Source organism: Micropterus salmoides, unplaced genomic scaffold, assembly GCF_014851395.1.
Source record: "Micropterus salmoides isolate LMB-PRFRI ecotype aquatic unplaced genomic scaffold, ASM1485139v1 Ms_hic_scaffold_8, whole genome shotgun sequence".
Lineage (NCBI taxonomy): Eukaryota > Metazoa > Chordata > Actinopteri > Centrarchiformes > Centrarchidae > Micropterus > Micropterus salmoides.
The window spans coordinates 20,756,945-20,774,267 of record NW_024044570.1 but is presented as its reverse complement, the minus strand read 5'-3'; the positions used below and the strand labels follow the sequence as shown (position 1 = coordinate 20,774,267).

The 17,323-nt window shown below is 41.1% G+C and overlaps 1 protein-coding gene across 2 annotated transcripts in view; it reads right to left on the bottom strand.

Moving 5' to 3' along the window:
• LOC119894006 (voltage-dependent calcium channel subunit alpha-2/delta-1) overlaps nt 1-16,365 on the bottom strand; it is a 74,003-nt gene extending 57,638 nt beyond the window's left edge. Inside the window, exons 1-3 of one of the 2 annotated variants that reach the window (XM_038706484.1) lie at nt 16,071-16,365; nt 8,391-8,472; nt 8,009-8,125 (exon numbers count right to left, since the gene is read on the bottom strand). In XM_038706484.1, the coding sequence (XP_038562412.1) occupies nt 8,009-8,125; nt 8,391-8,472; nt 16,071-16,159 (288 nt within the window). In that variant the 5' untranslated portion in view covers nt 16,160-16,365. The remainder of the gene's footprint in view (nt 1-8,008; nt 8,126-8,390; nt 8,473-16,070) is intronic. The other variant, XM_038706483.1, reaches the window with a different exon arrangement.
• Nucleotides 16,366-17,323: the final 958 nt, after the last annotated feature.

Below are 17,323 nucleotides of genomic sequence, written 5' to 3'. Positions count from 1 at the left end.
AATGGAATGAAACAATATTACATTACTTATTGCGTTAGTTATCAAAAGGAGATCACATAGAATAGCCCACATGAGAGTTCAGCGATACAGTAGTTTTTGGGAACTGTTTGCCCCACATCAGAATCAGAAACTAATAAATGGCTTAGGACAGACCTTTTTAGGGGAGGTGATGGCGTAATGGATAGGACACATACCTTTGGTGTGAGAGACCCGGGTTTGATTCCCACTGGGACCCATCCACCATTGTGTCCCTAAGCAAGACACTTAATGCCTAATTGCTCCAGAGGTGTGCGACCTCTGACATGAATAGCAATTGTAAGTCGCTTTGGGCAAAACTGTCAGCTAAATATAAATATAGTCATTTTTCTCGTGAGGACAGGCTGGGTCTTACTTTTTTACAATTATTTGGTGCAGACAGCTATTTTGGCTCGAACGTTGAGTGTCTATGGGATAAGATAACATAATCATGATCTCATAGACATACAGGAATTGAGCAAAATTTACCAAGTAAATTAAAGATGGGGGTGGGGGGGGGCATTTCCCCAGTCTCAGACTTCCATAAACTATATATAAAAAGGTTAGTCCACAAAATTTAGCAGTTTGGTGGTTTGTGTGAACAAGGTGGCCTGGGGTCGAGTCAAATTCCCTGCCTGAATTCCTGTGCCAGTCCGCCCCTGCCAGACTCCATCACTTCCTGTTTGCCACTTCGACCCAGATCTCTGCTTGAAGATGAGAACAGGTGAATGAAACATGCAAACATTTGGATGACCTTGGGTAAATCCAATAACCTAAAATAAATGACTTGAAATTAACTGTGTATGTGTTGTAATTATCTAATCATGATTTCTACTCTTTTGACTAGTACTTAAATGAACTGAAATGAAATACCATGAAATTACAAGCCATGTGTGTCCATTGATACTAGCCCATATGCTAAAGGTAATGCTAATGCTAAAAGTCCTATGCTAATACTAATGCTAATGTTAGCTTAGCATGCTAAGACCAATGCTACCACTGGCGTAAATGAAGGCATGGGGCAGCCCCATTACACGAGCAGTAACAATTGCAGATGTCTGACACCACTAAACAATGGTAATTACTTCACGCCCATTTTTAATAAACAAATCCAGTAAAATTTTCCTAGTGCATAAATGGCAGCTTCACTGAACACACACACAGACACAAACCAAAAAAGACTAGACCAACTGTGTCCTTTAGAGTTTTAGTGGTGCTGGTTGAGGTATTACTCTACGTAATGTTGTAGACTGGCTCATTAGCCACTGGATTTAGTCCTTCAACACAGGACAAGAGAGGGAATGGCACACACACACACATATACTGCACACGCACATGCAAGCAGATTGTTAAGACTAAAGCAAACAACTGTGGGGGACACATAGCTGCTGATTGCAAGAGAAAGCGGTAGACTGTGGACCGTACCTTGATGTGTGAGCGTGCGTGGATGTCTGCCTTTTGCGTTAACAGTTCTGCAGCATCAATAATTTAGTTTTTAATTGCATTTCACACAGACAGCAAGACAAAGGGACAACAGAAAGGGATGGGGGACGGAGAGATGTGTTGTGGCAACTGGATCTAGCCTGGAGCACATCACACGCTTTCACTATATGGTCAACTACTTTTGACAAACATTTCCAGAGTCATCTCTGTCACCCTTTCTCTCTCTCTCTCTCTCTCTCAAAATTCAAAATTCAAAAATAGCTTTATTGGCATGAATGTGTAACAACAATATTGCCAAAGCATCATACATACTACATAAGAAAAATCAGCTCCATACATTTCATTAAACAAGTAATTAAAGCGTAAAGTAATCAAAGCGTATGTGTGTTTGTGATAAAAAAAATAAAAATATATTAAAAATAAAATAAATAAACAAAACAGTAAGCGTGTGTGTTAAAAAAATAAAAATATATTAAAAATAAAAGAAATAAATAAAACAGTAAGCGTGTGTGTTAAAAAAAATAAAATAAAATATATAAATAAAACAGTAAGCGTGTGTGTGTGTGTTAAAAAATAAAAATATATTAAAAAATTTAAATAAAATAAATAAATGAAACAGTAACATGTGTGTGTGTATTAATAGACAAAAAAGAATTAATTGATTAAAAAATAATAATACATTTAAAAAAAAAGCCAAAACTGGAGCAATGAGCTGTAAGAAGATGTTAACGCAGGAGTGCAAAATGTCCCGTGAGTTTACTAAAATATCAAACGATCAAAATAATAATTTGAAAATCTGTACAATTATTTATCAGTCTGAGGTTCCACTGGTTGTCCTCACTTCATGGCATGAGGAGACATATTTTGCAGCAATTATTTCACATTTGGGCATTTCTCCCAGTAAATAGGGGAGTTTGTGTCTGATATGAATTCGAATTCGGGGTATATTTGGGAAATGTTTGCAAAGTGTTTTTGTCTTAGTGTTTTATATTTGGGGCATGAGGTTAGAAAGTGCAGCTCTGTCTCTCTCTCTAAGTGGTAATAGAACATTTTGACTCAAATGACCTCTGCACAGCTCCATACTGTCTTAGGATAAGTAAACATGTCGCTAGTATGTATACAGTATGTGCACTATACTGTCTGTTATAATTGCCTACTTAAATGATGGCGTGTTATTTTAATAACAATGGTAACTTAATTTGGTCTGGTAAAAACTATAATTCAGAGTAGGGGCCTTTGGAAATTTACAGTAAGTGGTCTGAGTTAGAGAGGACATTCAGGTAAAGTAAATATGCATACTATGTTTGCTCTTTAATAAAAACGTATTTATATGCAGATTAAGCTAATAGGTCAACAAGTAGAACTACTTGAACCATTTTTGGACCACCCTACTTGTCATTACTTTCTTTTTAGCATAAAGCTACATTAACCTTAACTTTCCACAGGAAACGGTTACAGTAGGTGATTATAAAGATTATTAGGTCAAGAAGGGCACTTTAGCCAGAGAGAGAAAAGGGGAAGTGGCTTGAGACACTATAGCCACTGTGTGTGCACGTCCCAGTAGGTGTGTGAGTGTCAGCGAGTGTTTCCTGTTGAGATCAAGACCCAGTATGCATTGTAAAACCTTTGATAAAGTGATCTCTTCAAGCAGTGTGCAGCCAAGTACTCATTAATAATGCATATTACACTCTGCCACACGCTTATTTATGGAAGCATGAGTAGACACACATAGACACATACTTTTTTCACACACCTGTGGCTAGGTAAACTGTGGCCTTTCAAAGGTCATCCATCATGCAGAGTTAGAGATCAGAGACGGAGAGACAAGGAGGACGAGAGAGAGAGAAAGACAGAGAGGCAAAGGGACGATGAAAGTTTGAAAGCAGCTGACAACTAAGTGAAAGTGGCTCAAGTGCCTTGGGCTATCTCCAATCATGTTGACATTGAGAGTCACTCCCAACCTTATATCAAAGGCATTGTACAAGAAAGGATCTCCCACCTGCAATGAAGATTCTCTTCCTGTATTCTGTCTGATCAACTTTACAGCCAAATCCCTTCATTTAACTTAGAAGGTTGGTCAGCAAAAATCAGCTCAAAGCACAACTATAAAATCTCCTGGGACACTGTATGTATATGTTCTGATTGACTCTAAAAAAACACTTAAAAAAGGAAATCTGTTACAATCTGAGCTCAAAGAATTTTTTTTTCTTTCACTGTACCATTCTCTGCACAGTCTGTCCATCACTCCATACATCCATCATGTTCATGCTTTTTGCCCTTCTGTCATATCATCCATTCATCCATTTATCTCCTCATCCAGTCATCTTAGGACAGAGAATTCAATATCAGGGTGCCTTGAGGTTAGTCATAGAAGAGGATGAAACAAAAGACACAAAAAAGAGCGAGAATTGATCCATGTCCAGAGGTTGGAAGGACTGTCAGTATCGGACTAGCTAACCCCCCACCTACCACCTCCCACGTACCCTTAACACACACTAAAACGAATCCACATGAACATGTGAGCAACCATCTCTCTCACTTGGTTAATGCACTGAAGCTAATTTTGTCCTTGCTGCTTACGCATCTTATGAAACCAGTACTCGGAAAAATGATAAGAACACCAGGGTGTTTACTTAACATACACAAGACAGACACTTGGCAGGGGATGTGTTTATGAACATTCATAAATACTCCCTCTCCATTACTAATAAGACAACAATGGTGATGCCTTATAAAGGCAGAGTAAAGGGTGCTCTGAACTCCCTCTGGATAAAAACAGTTCTCCTGATATACATTAACATCTCTGACCCACTTTCAGGGCGGGGGTGTTAGAGCTCTCATTATCACAGTGAATCCTACAGAAGATCTCAGTTCTTGCTATCTACTCTTTTTTTGTGCAAGCTTCAACCACCATGATTAGCTATCATTCATAAAGTCACACAATACACACACACACACACACACACACACACACACACACACACACATATATATATTCAAACAATAGCTTATAACAATGTGACCAGGGATCCTGTTGCCATAAGATCAGTGAAATATTTTCCATTTAAAGGATGACGTCCACCCTACCCACAGCTATTACACTGGTGTGAAACCAGACAAATAAATAAAGAAATAAATAGCCACATGGGGGTGTATCTGCAATAGGATGCTTTATGTTTTGGTTAATAATTTGTGAATCAGCTAATTTAAAATTAATTATTTATATAATAGTTTTCTATTTACAGCTACGATTCAATTTGACCTAAATGGGCATAATATATAATTTGTCCCCCAATTTTTTTATTAAAGGGGCATTATGTAGTTTTCAGCTGCCACTAGCGGTGCGGTTCTATGATTGCAACCAGGTGTGTGCTTGTACGCGTGCTCACTTGAACTCATGAGCGAGCGTAATCCGAAACACGAAACCACTTTCATGCAGAACTACAACAATAAACGCAGGAACACCTGCATGCAGGCTGTGGCTTTTCATTCAGACATGTTCAGGCTCTGTTACTTTAGCGTTCTCGTCTCAGAGGCAGATCAACACCGGCTCCGTACCTTTCATTCAGCGCGGCCAGCCGCATATCGGCACAATACTCCACAATAGAGTGACAGCGGCTATAGACAGACAGGGAGAACAGACAGAGCTGGAAACTCAGGTAAACTCCCACTGCAACGTTACAGTAATAGTTTTATCAACTGTAGGTTGAAATAATCCATGCTCGTTACATGATAACGTTACATTTATTGCATTTAGCCGACGTGCTACATCGTTAGCTCGCCTGCTACTTTTCAGTAACCATCTTTACAATCTGTGAATCTGTCACTGGAGGTTCAGCAATATCAGCACAGCTACATGTATTGGATGATAATGAAACGGCTAGTGAGCTGGAATAGCTATATATTATAATGAGATTGTGTCACACTTTATAACAGTTAGACCGCAGTAAGTAACTTTACTGCAACTAGTGATAGTGGATGGCTCTTGCTCTGTGTTGTTGTGACCGTTTTGCTGCAGTGTTTTATGTTATGTGGGTCACGTTAGTTACAGCGATGGACAGGTGGTGAAGCTGTGTACCTGAGTATTGGTAAATACGTAGCGTAGCGTTAGCTGGCTGCTCCTGGCTGCATCACTATAGGCTAACATTAGTAAACAAATTGCTCCACATTTGCTTTTTGCGTTACATCCTTTCTTGCAGGCTAAATCAACAGTGGTACACAGGATGTAAGTAACATGGGTCACATTAGTTGGTGAAGTAATGTGGAAATAACTTTGCACCAGATAACATCAGCAACTGCTCGGCGTTAGCCGGCGAGCTAACGTGACTTTCTCTGTGTTTCTTTAGCTTTACTAATGTTCACTTTGTTCTTACTCGACATCATCTGAACCTGTTTGGTCTGATGGCACATAAAACTTTATTGTTGTTTTGTATCCTTACGTGGAGCCTGTGTTTTGGTGTGAGCCAGTTATTTTATGGTGTTAGTGGACATGTCGTTAGCTGCTGTGTTGTTGCTGTAGTACGAGAGAGGTTTGGGAGCAAGCACAGGGCTGAATCTGACCTGGTGACCTCACATTAAAAGCAGAATAGTGGCTGAGTAACGGAGAAAACAGGCGTGAGTTTTGAGCCCATTGACAATAAGGCAATGAAAATTTGATTAATGTCATTGAAAAACTTACATATAGTCCCTTTAATGCAGGAGTTTCAAAGATCTGTCACGGTAAGTGGTGGTAGACAGGGTTCAGCAGGTTGGAGGACCCAAATGCAGGACACGTAGAGAGGTGCAGGAACAGTTCAGGCAGAGTTCAGGGGGTCGGCAGGAAGGCCAAGAATGGGGCTGGAAACCCACTGGGGGCCAGACGGGAGGTCGGCACTGATGGTGAAACCTCCCTAGTAGACTCAGCAGAGATCTCAGGCGATGGTGGGAGCCCACCAGAGGCCTTCGAAGATGAGACCTCTCTGGAAGCCGAGCAGGAGGCCGGCGACGAAGGCGAATCCTCCCTGGAGGCCGGCAGCGAAAGCGAGGACTCTCTGGAAGCTGAGCAGGTGGCCAGCGGCTCTCCGGGGTTCTCGGCAGGGGTCGCAGATGACTGCGGGGATCCTCCAGAGGTCGAAGAAGATGAGACCTCTCCAGAGGTCGGGCAGGAGACCGGCGTAGAGGGCTTGGGGCCTCAGGAGGCAGAGCTGGGCTAGGAACCTCGGACTGAGCTGCAGGACTGAGGACCACGGGCGAGACCGCAGGGCTGAGGACCATGGACTGGACACGAGGAGCTGGAGTCGGCCTGACCACCGTCTGGACAGCTGGGCTGGGGACCATGGACTGGACACGAGGAGCTGGAGTCGGCCTGACCACCGACTGGACAGCTGGGCTGGGGACCATGGACTGGACACGAGGAGCTGGAGTCGGCCTGACCACCGACTGGACAGCTGGGCTGGGGACCATGGACCGGACACGAGGAGCTGGAGTCGGCCTGACCACCGACTGGACAGCTGGGCTGGGGACCATGGACCGGACACGAGGAGCTGGAGTCGGCCTGACCACCGACTGGACAGCTGGGCTGGGGACCATGGACCGGACACGAGGAGCTGGAGTCGGCCTGACCACCGACGAGGGACCAGGAGTCGGTCGGACCACCGGTGGAGCACGAGGAATAGGAACCGGCTGGGCCACCGTGATGTTCGTGTTACCTTCTGTGCGTGGATTCCCCAGTATTAAGTCTTGTTGCCTGTCTTCCTCGTCGTGTCTCTCTGTTTCCCTGCTCATGTCGGATTTTGGATTTTCACCTGTTTGGATTTCTGTTTGGATAACCTGTTTTTGATCAACCACTCTGCTTGTAAGTGTGCTCGCCTTTAGTTTGTATTAAACCCCATTGAACTGTACCTCCTCTGCCTTGCGTCCTGCGTTTGGGTCCTCCAACCTTGCCAACTTGCCTCTCCACACCACTTACCATAACAAGATCAGTAGATATCCAATAGACATTCAACTCAACTTAATTTACTCTTATCTATTCTGAATATAGCAATGATTAGTCCAATGGGTTGTACATTTGCTATCTAAATGCAAAATATAAAAAGACCAAATAAAGAAATAGAGGCATAAAATTAAAAAAGATGTTTTCAATTTTAATATCTACTAGAGTTCTGGATTACAACTTTTCTCTCACACTGAACTATCAGAGGAGTTGTATGCTGCAGCTAAAGCCCTCAGGCTCAGTGTTGTGGTTTCAATCCAGGTCTGTCCTTTTTTGATGTCAAACTGCTGAGAACAACAGGCATATTTTCCAGTGGAAAGTCTGAACATTTAAATATCTTTTCTTAGTTTACTCTATCTGTCCAGGAGCCTGGTAATCGTACTGTCAGTCCACCAAAATTCACATGTAAGCTAAATGCACTTGGCTTGTTCACGTCAATAAAGCCACTGAAAATAATTATATAATTTGTTTTAATCATTAAATTTGTATGATTAGACGTTCACAAACATTACCATATCACAAAAAGCCATAGTACTATATTAAATGTCAGTTGGTTCCTCTAAGTGGGGTGAGTCGTACCTCCAAGGCAGCAGACCTCTTCCGCAGCAGCTGTTCAATTTTTGTGGCTGCTCTGGCCACCAGCTCCTCCGCATCATTTTGCTCCACACTGTACAGATGTTGGTTTCTCAGAAAGATCTAGACAGAAATGGAAAGTAGTGAACATATAAAATCACACGCTTGATGATTTGATGATGATGATCAGTTTTATTTCACACAAAAAATCTACCTGTATAACAACTGAGTATGATATATAAGATATATAGTATAGATATATAGTATATATAGTATAGTAGTAAGATATGGTGCAACTTCTTTGAACCACTGATATATGTGATGGTCCATACAAGTGTTCAATTTGGATTATTCTCTCTCTTTATGCATGTGTGTGTAGTGTTTATACCTGAGTGAGTCTCTTCCCAGCTGTGGCTGTGTCTGCCAGGGTGACAAGCTCTTTCTGCATCTGATCAACCCATTCTTTAATCCTATGGGACAAAGCAATGCACACAACCAATCTTGTAACTGAGATGTAACCAGTTTAGAAGAGGCATCACAGACTTTTCACAGTGCAATTAAACTGTCAGTCAAGCTATCTTACATCCATCATCTAACAAGATGATCACAGCGTAACAAACAAACAAGGCCAAAGAGAATCACTCTGATAGGTCAAGCAAAACGGCAACCAAACGAACCACCAGGAACATCTAATCAAACACATGTCATTGGATGTCAACCAATACGATTACTTTCTGAAAGTTCAAACATGAAGTCAACCAATACCAATAAGTGTCAGCCAGTGTTGTGACTAGACAGTGATGTGAGTGGACAGGCGAGAGGTGGGAAATGGCCAGGACAGACGTGCTTCTCTGTATATCAAAGAGCTCCAGGGACATCAAGTCCAGTCTGCTGGTGCCCCACACTAGATTATACCTTCCTCTCATCATCCTCCAATCATCTTGTCAAACCACAATAAGCTCACAGCATGCATTATAATACACTGACACAGTATGTCAGTCTGTTCCTTTTGAACACAGTGGCCATGGATAGAGATAGGCGAGAGATGAATGACAAAGACCTGGCTGACTCATCTTGAAGCACACCTGGTATGAGAGGATTGCAGGAGCAAACTACTTGTGTGCGTGTGGATGCATTAATTCACCATATAGCTGAACATGCTTGCACACACCTACACTGCACACTGAGACAGTGCCATTAATATTTTATGAGAATGATAACAGGTTGGCATGGGATACAGATGCTCTCATTGCCATGAATTCACACTAATGCAGACTCAGCCATGATCCTCCTGAATGGCAAAGATGTATTATTCTTATGCGTCTTTGTTATTACTATACTCACATATACAAACTGGAATAAGCATAGAGAAACAGATGTGCATACATAGAAAATATTCCTCACAAATTGTCATTTCAATAGTGCAATGATTGTCATGCAAGTTACAGTATGTGTACCTACTCTGAAGCAAGACAGCAGAGGGAGTGGGTAAGATGCAAACAAAGAAAAAAACATACAGAAGATCAAGAAGCCAAGAAAGAAATGGAAAAGATGCATCAGGGACACAAAATAAACAGTGGATGGGGAAAATTTGGCGCAAGAACGCTTACAGAAAAATATGAGACGCTTTGCAAGAGGGGGAATACCCGAGGGGATAGCACAGTGTGAAATTGTTTTAGAAAAGAAAGGGTAGGTGGAGATATTAGAGCAGGGTCAGCCATAATTCAGCTGCTACCCCTTAATGATTAGGTCAGTGGTTGGCAATAGGCGGCCCACGGGCAGATTGCTTTGATAGCAGAAAAATAAAAACTTTTAAAAATTGATAGCAGCTGGTGCTGAAATAGATCTCAGTCATGACAGCTACAGTTACTCACATAATCACTTCTTCTTAAGTAATTCTTTATGTTGAGTTTATTGAGAGCTTTTACTTAACTGAAAATTTCTGAAGGACATTCAAAAGAGTCTCTGGCTTGCTTGACAAACCTCTAAAAAAGCTGTCAGTAAACGTGTGATTGGATTCCCCTGATTAATTTCCTCAGGGAAATGAAGTGTCCATAGGTTTATGAATGCGGATCAAACGCTGGGACGCACACACACTGCAGCATATGCTTTATTGCGAGCATGTGAAAGTGTCCTTATAATGAATTTGTTTAACAAGGGAGAAAACAATATCCACCGTATGTTGGGATCGATCATACAACCCTCCCAACGGGAGCCCCACTCCTACCAACTGAGATAAACGTACACATAGGTATTTAAGGATATGAAATAATTTGACTAACTTATGCCCTGGCCCGCCATGTAACGACTTGAAAAAAATTTGGCCCAATGCCACACTTATTTGCCAACCCTTGGTTTAGGGTTTGTGGACAACACTGCAGACTGGGGCTTGGCAGAACGTTATGGCTATGTGAAGGAAAACTAACATAGATGTCCAGCTACTGTAGTACTTTATGTTATGGTGTGGTATGGGTACTCATCTTTCAGCTGCCAACAGATACAAAAGTACCAGTGGTGCTGGCTGACCAGGAACTGCCAACCAGCTTATCCGCAACCATAAAGGCAGCATGAGATTTGTTTATCCATTTCTAAAACATCTGAGAAACAAGAGTGGGGAATATTGCCTAATACTGTTTTCTAGACAGATAGTATTGATATTTCACAATATTTGTTGTTGGACAGAGCCACACAACGCTACTCCACCCATTCCAGTCATAATTTGTGTGTCAGGTAACATTAAATGACTTGCCCACGGACACTAAACTTACTTTCTAGTTTGGCCAAGATATGCTGTTGTTGTGATGTTAGCTATAGTAGCAGCTGAAGCTGTTGTGCTGGCTCTGGGAAACCATCTCATCCTCTCTGCATGTTAGCTTTGCAGCAGCCACTGTAGCAACAGTTTGGTAACCCAGAACTTAGCTAACATTAGTGATATTACTTGATGTGTAGTGGTTTGTTCTATATCATGGTGTTGCATGGTATTGGATTTCTTTAGAATCGCATACTCCATCCAACATGCAACATTTTTGTCGAGAATCCCGTAAAATTTTACAATTGAAAATAAAACTTGTCAGTGCTCTGTGGAAGTCAAACTAGGTAATGACACTGTTTCCTAATTAACTTAAACGTATCTTTGTTTCTGTACTTCAGTTGTTTGTTACTTATTGGCCAACATATACCGCAATATTGATATACTAGTGATAAGCTAATATCAGCCGATACATTTGTGATTTCACCAGGGTTAGAACCCATGTGTTGCAAACTCAAGCATGGAGTTTGAAAGGTGTGGAAGTTAAGGGAGGATCGGAAAAGACCCAACTGAGTTGTATTAGGAGGGGATTATTTTGGATTCAGGATTTTTGGAGCTTGAACCAAACTAGCAACTAAAAGTCAGGATATATACACCTCTGCTGCTCCAATTCTCATCATGGAAATTTTATACTAAATCACTCACATTATGCTTTTAATATGGTGGATACGACTGTGACTTTTTTGCTACTATCTAACTAGCACACCAGTCAACTAATATTAAATAAAAACAATTATTTTCTGATCCTAATACACTGGTTTGCAGTTGATTGGATGTTGAGCATCAAAGTTCATTCTTGACTATTAGATATTTAATTTTTCATTTCTTCTGAACACTTCTCATGCATGTTGTCTTTTCCATTATGTCAAGTCCATAATCGCAAATTCTATCTTCCCATGAAGATTGCATGATATAATCAAAAGCCCCAGAATAGCTACTAAATAGACCTTGTGGTGAGATTGTTTTCTCAATTGATATTGTTAATAATGATATATCAATATACATTATCTCTGACCTGCTCCACTATTATATCATCAGTAAGTCACTTAGGTCTTCCTCCCACTCGACTAAAAACTAAAAGTGATCGTGCCTTTGAAGTGGCGGCTCCCACACCGTGGAATGCTTTTCCTATTGACATAAGTTCTGCTGTCTCTTCTGAAGACCATTTTACTCAAACTGGTCTTTGTCTCGCCTTGTGTTGTCTAATGTGCGTAATCTTGTGAGTTTTTAAGGTCTGTTATTTCTTATGTTTTTTTGTTTTATTTAATTTTTTTTACTGTTTTTTATGGTGTTGTTGCTTATGTTTTATTGTTTTTTCTTTACTGTTTTCATGGTCTTGTTTCTAATATTTTACTCTTGTAAAGCCCTTTGTGACCTCTTTGCGAAAGGTGCTATATTTTACAAAATGCACTTACTCACTTATTTACTTGTGCTTAGTCTGTTGCGGATACATGTACTGTACGTGTACATCCAATGTGCATTTGAGAGCAACAGAACCAGTCAGATTACTTATATGTGATGATGCTTGGCCAGTAAATTAAATTCTTTATGATTCATGCTACAAAGTAGTTCAACTAACTACAACTATGCATGATGTGTTGAGAAAATGTCTCTCCCCTTCTCGGCTCTCGTTGACTCTATTCTCTCCTCTTAAATTATCTTCTTCTTTTGATCCTCTTCTCTCCTCTCATCGGCCCCACCCTTCCTTATGCCCAAATCTACAAACAGCAAACTGACTGTAAGGTATTTTAGTAGACCTTGGACCCCAAAGCCTGAAAGGCCACTTGTGCTTCGAGGGACTTGACATTCAGAGAAGCAGAGGGCCATCTCTCCAGAGTTTAGCTTCTGTTCTATCTACTGCTACCAGTACAAGTCTCTGTAAAATAAACTCTCAGGCCTTGGTGCATGTGTGCATGTGTTATTCTGTATGTTCAATATAGAACGCATAGACTTTTCACTGTGTACTTTAAAATGAACCTTTGCAGTCACATCTTCTTGTGAAATTGGCATTAAATGGCCATATGGAAAAACTCATCACACTGATATCAGTACAATGGAAGCACTTTTCAATGGTAAAGTAAAAAAAAAGTAAAGTAACATGGTGATTCAAAGATGCCTAAACAGTAATAAAGTCATTGTTGTTGAGCTGAGGTAGCAAAATTTTTCTGCTCTGGTTGCTGGGCTTTGATTACTGCAGCCTCTGGTACAACGCTGGATAATTAAACACACACACACACACAGACAAACTCACATACAAATGGCAACTGGGTCAGACACTGCCCTACATTGTTTTTCAGACACAGGAAGAGCAAATGAGAGCAAAACAGAAAGAGAGGCAGAGAGACAATACAAGAAAGAGAGAGATGCTATGGTACCATCACTTTGGCACTAGAGAGAGTAGTTATTTTTCTTTCCATCCATTTGATCACTGTATTCCAGGAGAATGCGCTTGAGGAGTGGAGTTTTGTGTCCAGTTAATTTTAATTCATTTTGGCTCATGTTAGTCATGTCTATGTTCAAACACTCATCAATATGCACAGTCCAAACAAAAACTGTTATTATACTATTATTATAATGTTACTGCTTCTTATTTCTCATTTACATGTTCAACATTAAGGAATATATATCTCAGGAATATTTGTTTTTTACTGCAAAAGTGATAAACAAGAGGAACTATCTGGACTGCAGATTTTACTCGGCACAGGATTCAAAAGAAGAGCCTCCTACAACCTCCTCTACTTCTAAGAGAAACTGAATTCAGCAACCACTCAAAACAGAAGGGAAGCAACAGAAATATAAAGGTAGTGAGAAAGGTCGTATTGAATGGTCACCATTGCCATAGCAAACCCAAGGCAGACTGTCAGCTTAGTGTAATGTGCAATTAGAATGGATGCAGGGATCTGCAAGTTTTCTTCGCACTCAAATCCAATAGAAGCACTACAACCCAGTCTCACTCCCAAGTGGTCAAATACTGCCGCTTGGCCCTCCGCTTCAAAATATGACCTGTAGGTACCCCTATAGTGGAATTTCTGGCATGTTGAGGAATGGAGTCAAGTGGATGGATGGATGGATGGATGGATGGATGGGATAAGCAAACACAGGACTTTAACCCAGGAGACTGCTGTATAACGGTGTGAAACCAAAAGTAAATGATTTCTTTTAAATAACATACATAAGTGAACATACCCTAACCCTACTTTTGTTGCGTCAGGTACGTAACGTAACTCTTTTCCTAAACCTAACCAAGTAGTTTTTGTCCCTAAACCTAACGTAAGTGTGACTGTTTCACAATGTTAACCATGCAAACTTAATTTTGAAAGTATAATTGGACATTGCATACAATGCGAGAGGGTTACCTACAGTGTCAAATTTTGAAGCGAAGGGCCACTGACCAAGTGGTAGTATTTGACGAGTTAAGCCACACTACACGATTTTTAGCCCGGCTGTGATCGGGGTAAATCAGCAGTCGATTGGTGGTCGGCAGTCGTTATGTGTGAACTTCACAACGACGCATCAAAACGGCTCCCACACACATTTCTGACACATTGCCGACATCTGCCAGATATCTAGCATGCTAAATATCTGGAAGAGTCGGCCGACTCGACATCCACATCCAGCCAATGACAGCAGGCAGCTGGCATAGCAGGCAGCTACTTTTCACCGCAAACCACTTTTTACTCACCTCCAGCTCTCTGTAGCACAGACAATCCCTGCTACCTGTGTGTGCTAATCCATTCTTTCACCCATATTTTTTGTCTTTATAATTGGTATCTTTATAATAACAAACAACAGCTGTTTCGTGTGTAGGTTCGCATTTCCTGTTTCACATTTCATGTGTGTTTTCTTAACGTGGTTTGGAGATCGTCGGGTGAGTCCTTGTCAGCTTGTGTAGTGTGTGACCCCCTGAAACCGATCAGCCACGTAGTGTGAACGACACAACAACTTCAAGACTCCCGTCACAAGGCGGCAAGTTGTGAAGTGTGAACAGCACGGTCATCGGCCGACGCTGAAAGTCGTGTAGTCTGCACGAGGCATTAGGAGTGAGAACGTGTAGCAACAAAAGGTGCAGTCAAATGGTGTTTTAATTTTTTATATTGTACCCTATACCCTCTGAATCAGTTTCACCTGTAAAATGATGGATGCATTTCACACTGAGCATCAAGCAAATTTAGGAGCTGTTAACTACTGAGTAGGCTAGTTCTTTGCTTTCACCATCAGGCTGCACAAATGCAGGTATTTTTTGCTAATTGTGTGTATACCAAAGGGTACATATAGAGATGTGTATTTTCTGCTAAAGCAATCCAATCCGCAGTGCTGGCTCTTTGTCCTGATTGGTTGTCAAAATATATTAAACACATTTTTAAAAGTCTTTATTTGTGGTTATCTGCATTATTATCCAAATGTAGGCCTAAATAAAGGTTCAACCCCACCAAGACTCCCACATGATTAAAACCTGTCCAAAAGGGATTGATGGGTATTATAACACTCGAAAACAGTGAAATCTTTTCTGATGCTGTAAAAGTAATGTTTATTGTTGTAAACACAGCAAGATTTTCTATGATTCAAACTAGACAATTATGAAAACACCGTAAACGTATATTGTCACAAAATGACTGTTCGGGTGGCTCTGAATTAGCTTTTCTGGAGAACAATGCAAACATCCTGAACCTGTAATGGATTTCCAGAGAACTCAGTATGAAATCTAAAACACAAAGGAACATAATAGTCCAATAGCTCTGACTTTGCATTTAATAAAACGATTATTTTGTCATATTTGGGCAGAACATTGTTGTATTATTACTGGGGAATTAATAAACTCCAAACTCGCAAGAGCCACACGATGTCCAACTTTTGTCATTTTTACATAGGAAAAAGGACTAGTTAAAGCCACTGTAAAACTCCTCTACAACTTCATGGAGGAGCTGTCACGGCGCTCCCTGGGAGCCATCCACTGGCGACAAACTACCCATTATGGTAACCAACATTAATCACTGCCTGAAAGCGTGCTGCCAGAGAAAAGCTGAAATATTGTCTACCCTCAGACGTGTCTACCAGAACATGACCACTGCTAGGTACATGAATGAAAAGACCTGTCCCTCTGGTGCGCACGTAGCCTACTGTAAGGCACTACACACCGTGAGTGGCTCATTAGATGTATAATAGGCTACTTGTCTCTAAACGACGAACACTTGAAACAAGAAGTCTGCCCACCAGAACATTTAGGCTACTGCTGGAAATTGGATTAAGGGCTATACTTACATGAGCTGTGTCGGGAACTGCGATGCCAAAGACCCATCCTGGCACAACAGGACCAGAAACACCCAGGCTCGTACCCTGCAGGTATCCATTGTAAAAGAAAAAGGGGTGGGGGGAGGTAAGTCCCCGACGCGTGTCAACACCAAATGTGCTCCGCTCCCCTTCGCCGCCGATTAATGGGAGCGGTGTGCAGAGCAGCGTGAGTGGCAGTCTGTCGCTCCCTCACAGATTAATGTACCCTAACGCCTCTAATCTGATCACCCGGCCATCCAGCGCTCTAACAGGTACTGAAGCTGGATATTTCAGTCTCTCTCTCCCCTCCTCTCGTGCTCCCCCCCCCCCCACATCCTTTTAAACCTAGCGAAAGAAATCACATCGGCTCCTTTTATGTTCTAATATGAATTTTCATTGTCAGTAATACTCTGTAGTGACTTGACCTAATGCAATTTAAACTATCCCAATTTTTGTATGTTATTAAGATCCTCTAGTGGTAGGGTTACAAAATATAACCAAAACAGTGAAAGGTCTGAAATTTCATAAGAACCTGTGATATTTTTTTTGGTACAAAAAGCATCTCTCTATTTTTTTTCCTTCCCTCCAGTTTTACATCATTTCATATTGGGAGCAACAAATAGTTTTTTACCTGCCCGCTATAAAGAAATCCCTGCTAAAAGGAAGGTACACAGGTACACAGGTACTACAGGTAGCACACACACAAGTGCATCCAAACTGAATACAGATGCAGGGTTGGCTCTTTAAAATGCTCTACAACCTTGCAGTCCCTACAACCTGGAGGCACTGGGAAATTTACTGGCTGTGATAGCACAATCTTTGCCAGTTGCCATCAGTCATTCTGGTAGCATGATTGGCAGAAAGCAGAGAAACTGTCCCACATGGGAATCAGTGCTGGTGTGAACGATCTATTGATTCCACACAGAGTGTAAAATCCTATGAGCAAAGTAGGCCTACAGTAAAAGCCCAATAAATCTCAGTGCCATCAATCACGCCTGTTTTATAAGATTGAATTTGCGACTATGTGCTGGCATCCTAATGTTAACATATAACTTGATATAGAAAATAGGAGATATAGAAGCTTCTACACCACTGCAGTATGTAAAAATCACAGTTTTGATCATCATTTGAAAATAAAAGATCATTAACACTGAATTAATTGAATAATTGAATAAGAAAGCAAGAACATAAACATACTGTGTGTGTGTGTGTGTGTATGTGTGTGTACCTCAGGCCTGGAGGGA